Source organism: Acartia tonsa, chromosome 8 (genome assembly GCF_053477335.1).
Source record: "Acartia tonsa isolate MP-2025a chromosome 8, ASM5347733v1, whole genome shotgun sequence".
NCBI lineage: Eukaryota > Metazoa > Arthropoda > Copepoda > Calanoida > Acartiidae > Acartia > Acartia tonsa.
Genome location: NC_137267.1, coordinates 47,408,649 through 47,420,159, shown reverse-complemented (window position 1 = coordinate 47,420,159; position 11,511 = coordinate 47,408,649). Strand labels below are relative to the sequence as shown.

The following is an 11,511-nucleotide window of genomic DNA, read 5'->3' as shown; positions in this document are numbered from 1 at the left end:
ACAAGTGTTAATGTTCGTTTGGTCTGCCATTGTCCTTGTTTTTTGGAATAGGAGCCGAGAAAAAATCACGTTGGAGATTGAGTTTTGGATTTATACAGTAGCTTTCCTGCTAAAAATACAAAAATGTTGTTTGTTAGGCAACCTGATTTTTTTAGCTTCGCTTTTATTGGCATGACTGTCCTAATTTAACAAAAGAAAGAAGGGAAGGGTCAGTTATTTTTAAACAAGGATGACAACATTCTTTGTCCAAAATGGTAATTTTTCTTATTTATAGCCCCTACATGGAGGGGTTAACTCTACGGGGCACTAACCAAACCTCTTTCCTAACACTGCGTGGTAAATCTTATCTTCACCTAACCTAACCTATCCTTGAAATTAGTCCAAAAAAAAAGGAAATTTTATTAAGTGGTTTCGAAAATCATTTTAGGTAAACTATGATATCAGAATTAGAATCGTCAATGATTTTCTTGGTGAAAGAAATTTTTATTTGTTGAAATCAGTCCATAAACAAGGAACACAGTAATAGTGTCTGACTGATTATGACGTAACAAAAAAAATAGCCAATGAGAGGCCGTTATTGACCAATGGTAAAATTTATAGTGGCCTCTCATTGGCTAATTTTTTTGTTACGTCATAATCAGTCAGACACTATTACTGTGTTCATAAACAAGGAAGTTGAGTTTAGTGGTTCAGAGAGTCAATCTAGGTAAACTACGATATCAGATTTGTAATCTCCAATGTATTTCCAGGTAAAAGAAAAAAAATGGTTGAAATCAGTCCATAAACAAAGAAGTAGGGTTTAGTGGTTCAGGGAGTCATTTTAGGTAAACTACGATATCAGATTTGTAATCTCTAATGAATTGCCATGTGAAAGGAAATTTTTTTTGTTGAAATTGGCTAATAAACAAGAAAGTTGGATTTAATGGTTCAAATAGTCATTTTGGGTAAACTACGATATCAGATTTGTAATCTCCAATGAATTTCCATGTGAAAGGAAAAAAAAATTTGTTGAAATTGGCTAATAAACAAGAAAGTTGGATTTAATGGTTCAAATAGTCATTTTGGGTAAACTACGATATTAGATTTGTAATCTTCAATGAATTTCCTGGTGAAAGGAAAAAAATGGTTGAAATTGGTCAATAAACAAGAAAGTTGGATTTAATGGTTCAAATAGTCATTTTAGGTAAAATACGATATCAGATTTGGAATCTCCAATGAATTTCCAGGTGAAATAAAAAAATATTGGTTGAAATTGGTCAATAAACAAGAAAGTTAGGTTTTATGGTTCAAAAAGTCATTTTAGGTAAACAACCAAACTAGAAGCGATCATGACAAGTTTAGTGATTTTTTAACTTAATAATTTGAAAAATTTATTTTTATTGATTTTCCCTTATTTAAAAAAAAATTTATTTTCCTCGAAATCTGAGAATGGTAATTAATCAAAGGAATTTATTGAAATATATATGTGAAAAAATCACCAAAAGTTCCAAAAATCTTGCAGCCGGCTTTAAATTTATATATGGAGTTTTACTATATAAATGCTAAGAAATTTTACTTAATAGCATATATTCTCTCATTTTCGAAGCCACTTTTTTTCACAGCCGGCTTCAAAGTAATATATGTTTCTATTAATAATCCCTTATTAATATTTTTTGACAATCGAAATGCAGCGCTTTTTTCTTTGACAATTATACAAATCAAACGTACAGACTCTATTTATAGCAAAACTTCTCTTTTATAAAAGTTTATTCAAATGATGTAATGATATAAAGACAAGAAACCTTTGCTGCATCGTATGAGCACCAAGGAAGGAGCTTAGAGGTAAAGAATTGTCCTCATTTTTTTGTTCCTGTTTGGTCACTTTACCACCAACCAACCTGCCCTAGCTGATTGATAATTCAGTGATTAAATACCAGATAAAAATTGCATTTTCCACACAACAAGTCCTAAATATATATATGCTTTCCTGCCTGTCACAATAAGACCAACATATTCAGTTACAACACTGGCGCCAAACTGTAAGGGCGTGTTTGCTAATGAGTTTGTGATAAAAAAGTTTAGTGATTTTGAATTTTTAGGTTGATTGTTGAAATAAGTTATTAAGTTAGTTTGATTTTTATACATTTGAAATTATTTTCTATAAATTGATAATATTGATAATTGGTTATAAAAAAAGGAATATAACCAAGCACCTCTAATTGTTAAATGTAAAATTGTGTCTTTGGTAATGTTTGGAGATTGAATGATTGTCTTAATCTCGCTGGTAAATAAAAATCAAAGATCAAATAAAAAAAATGCTCTTGTTTTTATATGACAGAGTGTATTGTCCTTAAAATAGATATAATTGTAATTGTTTTCCATACAAACCAATTTTTGGCATTTTCCCTCAAAGTCCCTCGTCAAGCACTGAACCCCCCCCCCCCCCACCTCAATTAAAAAATAAAAATGAGTAAATTTGGTCAGGTTAGGTTAGTTTACATTAGTTACTGGGTAGCACCGCAGGGTTAGGAGCCTCCGCAGGAATTAGGTATAGTGAAAAAAAAACTAATTCCCCCCCCCCCTCCACCTCCCAATATTTTCAATTATACAAAAATAAGGAACATGCACTTTGAGGGATATCACCGAAATTTTATTGGCAACTAGCTAAAAGCAAATTCTTTTGGCTTGCCAACAATTTTACCTAATTGCCATAATACGCGTCTAATTACTTTCTATTTGGGTAGTAATTAGGGATACATGAATAGGTATATAATAAAGGATAAAATAATTTCAATTTATGATGTACTTTTAGTAGCATAGCTACTCTATATTTGATATGTATATCTACCACCGGTAAGTAAATAATATAAAATGATATTTTTATTTTGATGGAGTTGTTTAACGATTCGAACAACGAATTGCTTACATTCAAATAGCATATCTTATTAAGAATGTCATATATTATGATTTATTGACAATAACTGTTAACAATTTGAATCTTCTTTTTAATATCTCTCCTCCCCCCACCAGAAATATGAGCTACATGTTTGTCAATAAAAAATATGAAATTAAAAGAGAATCTTCTCTACAAGCACTTTGTTTAATATATTTTTTACTTTTCAGGTGAGCTTGCCGATCAACATGAAGGGTCGGCGCAGCCTGCTGACGAAGTCAGCCGGCTCAAGCAGCAGTAGTCAGCTGCCAGAATACACATTAGCTGGCCAGCGGCCAATACGTTCAACTAGCAGCCAGGAGTCAAACTCTACTCAAATTTCTTTAAAATCATTAGGCAAAGAAACTTAAGTTTAAGATAATAAATTAAATATATTTAACTAGCGGCTGAGGCCTCTGGGGGCATTCAAGAAAAGGCCGGATGGAGTTAAGTTCACCCAGTTGGAAAGGGATTGAATTTTTTTCAAGGTTCACTTATCTTGAGAAGGTGAATGTATCCTCCCCAAAATATTGATTTACTTTCCTAGTACCTGCTTCACTTTAAAGGAGAACCATATTGGTCTAGATCCATCTCTTTAGATACACAAACACAGACAGACAGACAGAATGACAACTAGTTACTTTTATAATACAAAATTTTCTTTGATACCCAGGATGTGATAGACAGAATATATTTTCCCGTTCCAGAAGTAGAACTATGCGCAGCATCTCTACAATTTTGTTATCCATTGTTATTCTACTCTGTAACCTACCCGTCTCTTTACAAGAGCCAGATTCTTTTCTAGGTAAGCTTTTATGAGCATCTCTTTTTTATAACAATACTTTATTTTTTGTTTAAATGTAAAAATATATTTAACAAAAATGGAATAATGTTAAAAATTCTATGAGACTGACTTTAGAAAATGAAAAGTACATAATATTTTTTTAAATGCAAAAAGGATCGAACTTCAAAAAATGTTTTGAAGATACCTTGTTAAGTTTAATTATTTTTATTTTCATAAAGCTTTTTAAAGAAGATCCCTTCAATCGGTATTGGGTCAGTAATAATAACCCTCCATAAGAAAACTTACTTATGATTGGTCAAAACTTTGGGTTACCTTATGGATTAGTTCCTTATTAGCAGTGTTCAAACTTTTCAACCAATAAATTAAAGGTACAAAAGATATAATATCAATTATATATCCATTTTCTTATCTGTTGATATACCTGGATTAGGCTAGGTTAAGTTTCAATAGTTATGTGATCCACTGGTTGATTAGAGGGATGTTACTGCTTTTACTTTTAAATGTATAAATTTTATTTGACTTTTAAATGTCTCTAAGAACAGTATTTTTATTTGATGCGAAGCATCTCTAACAAAATTATGTTTTCCAACTTTTTTTTAACAATTAAAGATTAGATTAGATTAGTATGTTAAAAAGTATAAAAGTATGTTAAAAAGTATAAAAGTTTTTGCTGGTAGGCAGGGTACATTGGACTGTAAATTACACAGGTACCTAAAATTTATAACCATGTTTTTTATTCTTTGGCTCAAAAACATTGGGTACTTTTACTGAATTTTTGTTTGAACTAGTACTGTCCAAATGTTTTTTTAAGTTTAATCTTCAATAGGGGTTATTTTGTTTATCATCACTGAGAATGAATATCAGTTGATTATTATGAACCTAACTGTCCTAGTTTATATCTGTAGATCTAAATGCAGTAAGATCTTAAGGATCAAAATGTCATCATAATCTGAAAGCTCCAGGGGGGAAGGAGGTGACAATGGCAATTAAGTTAATTTTTCCTCCCATTCAAAAATATTAAGGGAAGAAATAATGGACGCTTAATTGATTTAAATCCTCATAATGATATACAAATTACCCCTTTTGAAGAAAAAACTTTTGATTGAAAAAGGGTTTGGAACCAACCAATCAATATTCAACAAAAGTATTTAAACAACGAGTAAAACGATGTCTTCAAAACTTTGAGTACTGTTGTAATTTACAGTCCAATGTCCCCTTCCTCCCTGCTCAAATTGAAAGCATTCTTTTCCCATAATATTTAAAACCCAACGTAACACAAAAGATGACAATTTTTTGTTCATTGTCTTATCCCTGAATCCATGCACATCTCTGACATTCCAAAAGATACTTTATTACACAACGGCAAATAATTTATAGCGAAGCTACTCTATAACTTATGGGTTGTTAAGTTCAATAACGTAAAGTAATCCTTTTCTTTCCTACAGAGTTGCTTCAACTGTTGTTTTTTAATTATAATGGTAAAGTGCTTATGATCCATTATTCTTATATATTTTTTAGGGGGTTTTTACTAGTGAACATATTTATTTATTAAACAAAGGCATTTTGAAAAAAGATTTTTGAGAAAAAATGCGACGCTTAGGTATTTTAATTACAAAAATAAGCTTTAACATTTAATGAAAAGCCATTTTTTTATATCTTTTTCATTACTAATACAATTATATTCAAAATTAGCCCAGCAATAACAGAATACTATGAACATAAAAGGAAAGTTATAAGGGTTAGATGAGCTATTGCTATGATAAATTATATTTTTCTATGAATTGCAAATTAATTAATCTAATTTTCTAATTATAATCAATAAACAGGGAATCAAGTAAATCTTCCAATCTTACAACGTCATATTAACGTACACATTAACCTTAGTAATAGAAAAGCTGCACAATTTTAATTTTATCACGACCTTTCAAAAACAAATTTTTGCAAAACTCAAACCACATAAAAAATTAAGTTAAAAGATTTACATTATTTAAATATCATAACAATAATTATGTAAAATGCTAAATATGCAGTTTTAGTAGCGCAGCTACTCTGTTAAGACTGCAACTTTGGTTTGTCCATAAGGCAGTCAATAACGTTTCCTTTAACGTTTGCAACCGTCATTCTATACTTAACATAAATTTACATTTTAATTTTAAATAGTTTATGCTAGATTCCTTTTATTGATAGCTAATATATAAATTCTGTATCGTATATGTTTAGGTATAGACTTACCACACGGGTCCATAACCCTTTTTGGAACCACCTTCGGGGGGAGTCCTACCAACCATCAGTTTGGCAATCCAGTCAAGAGGAAAACTAGTGGGGGACCTCCACCCCTCCAGCTACCTTTTGGCAACAGCCAGCCCCCAGTTAGACCAGGTAAATAGACAATAACTAGATAGATGGTACAAAAAGAAAAAATCATAATTCAAAGAAATGTAACCTTTTTCCAAGGAGTGCCTTTAAACTCAACCAAATCTATCCTTTCTTTACTTAATAACAAAAAAATATAAATCATGATTTGTAATATAACGAGTGTAGAATTTTTGAAAAGTAACAAATAAATAAGTATAATTTTTACAATAACGTTTTCTTATTCGTTTGCTGAACATTTTACTGAATTTTGATTGGTTTGTTTATTAAGTTGATTGTTAAAACATTTCAACCACTAATTTTAATCTACAAAAGGGATAATTTAGTGTGTTGTCATAGGGATGTACATCAATATTTCGGCCTTTGTCTTATCCCTTTATATCCCTTAAAGGAACCCCTTTCCCACCTAACTCTATACAACACTTTTTTTTCCTTAATGGTAAATAAACGAGCAACCAACGAACTTTCACATGATACATGTAGCGCAGCTACGCTGTTTAACCAAACAATGAATCCTACGTCAAAATGTGAAATTTAACTCGTTAAATTCAGATTAACTTGGCGATAAATGCAACTTCTGTTTTCGGTAGCGCAGCTACTCTAGCACTATGATGCGATGTAAACTTCAAATATACGAATGTCGTTGAAAATTTGGTAATTATTCTCTGCGCATGCGACTATTATAATATCTAAACACTCCAAAATTCTTAATGGTTCATATTTTATGATTTGGTGAAAAAGAGGGGTGGGGTTGGGGATTGATGGGTTAACTCCCCCTTTAAACAACTCTTGCACTATTGAACAAAATTGTCCCTGTTTTTGTACTTTTGGAACATAAATTTTAAAAGAGAAAAATTAAGTAAGCATCTATTACAGCTTTACACTTCATAAAATCTCTTTCTCTGTCCCTTAACATTAAAAATCTCTTTCGAATGGGCGGGGTTTTTACTTCTTATTTTATAATTAGAAAATCAAATATTTAGACCTAGAATATATGTACATTTAGGATATATCAAACAGCCTACACAGATGAGTTAAAATCGTAAAAACTCTTTTTTGAATATTTGTTTTTTTATGAAATTTCTTTTTTTTGCATAATTAAAGCTCATCAAATTCAAATTTTCAACTCTTTTTGCATAATTAGATTTTCCTTTTTTTAAAGTTATGAGAACAAGAACGGTTCTGGTCCAAAATTACCATAAAAAACGTGTCATAAATCAATGACCCTGTAGATATTGAATAGTCTTTAATGTATCGCTGCTATAGATTCAAGACTGCGTAGATACTGTTGAGTCTATAGAGGAAGTTTAAATACCATAGAGAGAAACTGCGTCCAAACTGTAGAGTTAAGAATGTAATGCTAAGTCTAAACTTCTTAAAAACTCTAGAGTTTAGACTGCGTAGATAATGTAGAGTATAAAGTGCTTAAATATTCTAGATTCTAGACCACTTAGATATTTATAGGATTTTAATTATTAAGAGGTAGTCAGACAGTCTAACGGATGTTCTGACAAGCCCTTATTATTTTGTTGCTTTGCTTCTACTAATGAAAGGATTTTTACTTGATCTTATCAAAAAAACATAAAAAGGAATACCATAATTTTCATTTTTAAACAAAGGAAAACTGAGAGAGAGAAAGAGAGAGAGAGAGAGAGAGAGAGAGAGATATCTTTAAGAATGAAGAATGATAAAGAAACAGAGAAGTAGTATTGCACTTTATTTGAATTTTCACCATTTTTAAGCCCCACCTTTTTAGTAATTCAGTAACATATGTATACCCCGCCCTGCGGTATTTCAAAACAACCAAAATACCTAATTTTCAACGCTAAGAGCTAAGAATGAAAAAAAAAACATTTTTCTTATTTATTTTTTGAAAAACAATTAGGACAGATTTGGTCTAATAAGGGAAATATCCGGTAGAACTTTGGAAACCATTTTACCCCCCCACCCCCCCCCCCCCCTAATTCCAAAAAAGTAGAAAGCTTGGACGTTCTTGTAAACACACCTAAATATGACTTTCAACTAAGTCAAAATTGAAAAAATAGATTTATCAGTTAGTTTTGGTCACCACTGTAGTGAGTAAGTTAGGAATCCCATTTTGGAATATTTGTGTAGGGTAGTTTAAATATATGCAATATCTGGCCACATTTATGTCATGTTCACATTTTTATTTGCATTCCATCTTAGTTTATTTTCCAATAGCGACAGCGCCCACAGCCTCCTCATCCATTTAATCCCTAAATTGGCTATTTCTTGTAAGGGTTGCAACTGTTTGATTGCAATACCCTATCTAGAGGTCCTACCTGTGCATGTCAGTTTGATGTGCCTGTTTATACACGAAGACATTCTCCCTTTCTTGCTATTAGGTGCTTGACATAGCAACATTTTAACATATCTGGTTTCATGCGATTTTGACCAGATATTTAGAATTGTATAATTTCTGCTGTTGGCTTTTAAAAAGCAAATATGTATAAGAGCTCTAAGTTTGTATTCCCTTTCCGTTAAAAACTATCTTTCCATTTCAGAGATATAAAGAACAATCAAATCTTCCAATGTCATAACTTTCAAAACCTTTAAAATATTTATGTTTTTAGGAAACCATTTCGCGGGGCAAACACACCCCCCTCCACCGCCATCACCTCTACCTGGATTTGGCCGCCATCAGCTGCCAGCTGGCGGCACTCAGTCCCCTTGGAACTTTGGACCTTCCGGATCCTATCAGGCAATTTGAAATCACCAATCTAACTATCTTCTATCTATTTGTAAAAAATTTTCTTTTATTATAACAGAAACATTCTGTATAAAGAAACACACAATAAAGCAGCATTAATAGCAGAAACATTTTCTAGAATAAAAAAACATTCTGACAGTCTATTTACTTCAAGATCTAGAATTGTCTTTGATTTTTTGTAAAGATTTTTATAATTAATAAGCATATCATTTGAAATTCACTGGCGGTTTAAAAATAAATAAACATGTTATTTTAGTTTAGGTTAGTTTAAGTACGGGTTAAAAGAGGGATAGTACTCCGTAGGGATAGGACCCTGTAGGATTATAAACATGTTATTTTTGTTCAAAATTTAAAAGCAAGAGAGGGAGAGGGCAGGAGGTTAAATTTATAGGTATTTAATAGTTATTTTAGTAAATTAATTTTTCTTATTTATCATCGCTATAAATGGATGGTGTCATTTTGTTTTGTTTTGTTTTGTACACACATATTCATATGAATATGATTTATTGCTAACCTTAAAACTGATAGCTTGCGAAAAACGGTAGCACAAAAAAAAGCACAGGGACAAGTAATCGCATTCATCATGTTAATTGGCATAAAACCTTACCTAGACAAAAACAAAGTCTCTCATAGGTTGTAATGGCATTTAGACATTGTAGACATTATAAGAAACAGGCAAAATAAAATTAATCATTTATGTAAACCATTAATCCCAAAGAGTAATTACAGAATTGAGTGAAGAATAATTTATAATTCATTGTCTTATACCTGATGGTTACCCCCATTGCTCTAAATATTTGCAAAGATGTCTAATTCTTTTCGTAGTAACATCACTTCCACACATAATCAAATTGTCAGGAGTCATAGATTTTGCAACTTTTTCCCTTGATTTAACTATTGTCTATTACTATTAAGAGATAAAATGATTTGCATTCTCAATGGATATAAAAGAAATTAACCCCAAATTTCCCACAGATTAAATTTTTTGTTCAAAAAGTAAGGATGCTACTAGTTAGGAACAAACCAATCATAATTCGATAAAAGAACCATTTTTCTTTAAGATCCAATTTCCCCTTTTTCCATGGATAATATGAAAACATTTCCATGCATTTGCGAAAACTATTGCACACCAACTTTTTCACTAATGTGCAATGTTGCCGTTTCTGTAAGGGGACCAAAAAATGGTGTTCTTTCAAAACAGCGCTTTTTTTGAAAATTGTATTTAAAAACCACAAGCAATCAGCCAATAAGAAATAATGTAATTAATAGACCATCGATAAATTATTGATATAGTGATCCGTATGAGCGTGCATACTGCATAGGGTTTTGTCAGGGGGGTGTTCGATGTGCACCCGAAAAGTTTGTTACCCTTTTTAACTCCACCACATCCCCCTTCTGCACGCCTCTGGTAGTAATGTACTCTCTTAACAATAGAATTATCAACCTCTTATACCCTGATTTGAAAAATAAGTTTGCTTTTATTTCATAAAATTTTTATGTATTTTAGAGAAACATAGCAAAGTTCCTTGTTTGTTATCAGTAGTCAAACTCTCAAATGCATGGACGCATAAAAATAAAAAGGGCCAGTTTTTTTACTAGCGAATATTCTCTATATGAAACAAATGTTTGTGTGTCTACAGTCATCTAATAAATTACACCACGCTTTTTAATAATTTTTATTTAAACAGTTTTATTTTTGTATTCTTTTTGTCTCTATTGAATTTATTAAAGATTATTTTTGTACAGGCATCTAAAGTGATGAGACAATGATATGTACACCCCCAAAATTACCACTTATGTAGATTAGTGCTTCAAACTTTTAAACACTCCACTTTTTGAATAAACCAATTAAAAATTTTAAATTTAATAAAAGTCCCAATTGTTGTTAAGCCAACGAATAAGAAATCGTTATTATAAAACTTATGGGACTAATAAACGGCCTGTCCCCTCCCTTTCTGGTTTTTGTTACATTTTTAAAATGTTTTGGGATGTTATGATTCTTGTTCTTAAACAATCTTTTTGTCATTCAATAGATAGCTCAAAATTGTAAGTGTGTGCGACCTTTTAGTTTTTTTTAATGTATAGAGTAGTAAGACTTTTCTAAAATTGATCTGATGTTTTTTGTAGATATAAGTAAGAGCTAAAATACATTAGTTTTTATAGAGTTAGGTTGTAATCTAAAATTAATTCTGTTAGAAGTATACAATTTTAATTTTAATTCAGCTCTGAATTATTGTGTTGATAATGCTCCCGTTGCAGAATATTGTTACCCTTGTTTATTATATGATTATAGTTTTATTTTGTATTGTTTAGGGCAATAAACATCATTTACAATTTTAGAAAAATATTATGTTTTATTTCATTTTGAATAGAGAGGGACTTATTTTTAAAATTTAGTTTTGTTAAAAAAAAATACTAATTATTCGAATATAAATTTTTTATCTTATTATTACTTTTAATATTCAAAATAACTTTTAAAGATTAAAAGTTTTAGACTTTATCATTGCAATTAACCAAAGAAAAATTAAATTATCTTCCTATACAATTTTTTAAGTAAAGTTTTGCCTTCGCCACTAGTCATCTCCCTCCATTTTTATTACTACTATGAATAAATAATCTAATCCACATAATATGTAGCACATGGAACTATCCGGCATATTAGTATTCTAAATGGGCTACCCCTGCAGTTTT

At 30.8% G+C, this 11,511-nt stretch overlaps 1 protein-coding gene across 1 annotated transcript; it reads left to right on the top strand.

Moving 5' to 3' along the window:
• The first annotated feature begins 2,000 nt into the window (after nt 1-2,000).
• LOC145326651 (uncharacterized) lies at nt 2,001-8,820 on the top strand. The gene is made up of 5 exons (XM_080170019.1): nt 2,001-2,103; nt 3,103-3,268; nt 3,585-3,716; nt 5,937-6,095; nt 8,684-8,820. The coding sequence occupies exons 2-5, from the start codon at nt 3,121-3,123 to the stop codon at nt 8,818-8,820; spliced, it is 576 nt and encodes a 191-aa protein (XP_080026145.1). The 5' UTR covers nt 2,001-2,103; nt 3,103-3,120.
• The last annotated feature ends 2,691 nt before the right edge of the window (nt 8,821-11,511 follow it).

Coding starts and splice junctions, on each gene's coding strand:
- LOC145326651 (XM_080170019.1), top strand. CDS start 3,121: ATGAAGGGTCGGCGCAGCCTGCTGACGAAGTCAGCCGGCTCAAGCAGC. Junction 3,717..5,936: donor AGAGCCAGATTCTTTTCTAG/GTAAGCTTTTAT, acceptor GTATATGTTTAG/GTATAGACTTACCACACGGG. Junction 6,096..8,683: donor CCAGCCCCCAGTTAGACCAG/GTAAATAGACAA, acceptor TTATGTTTTTAG/GAAACCATTTCGCGGGGCAA.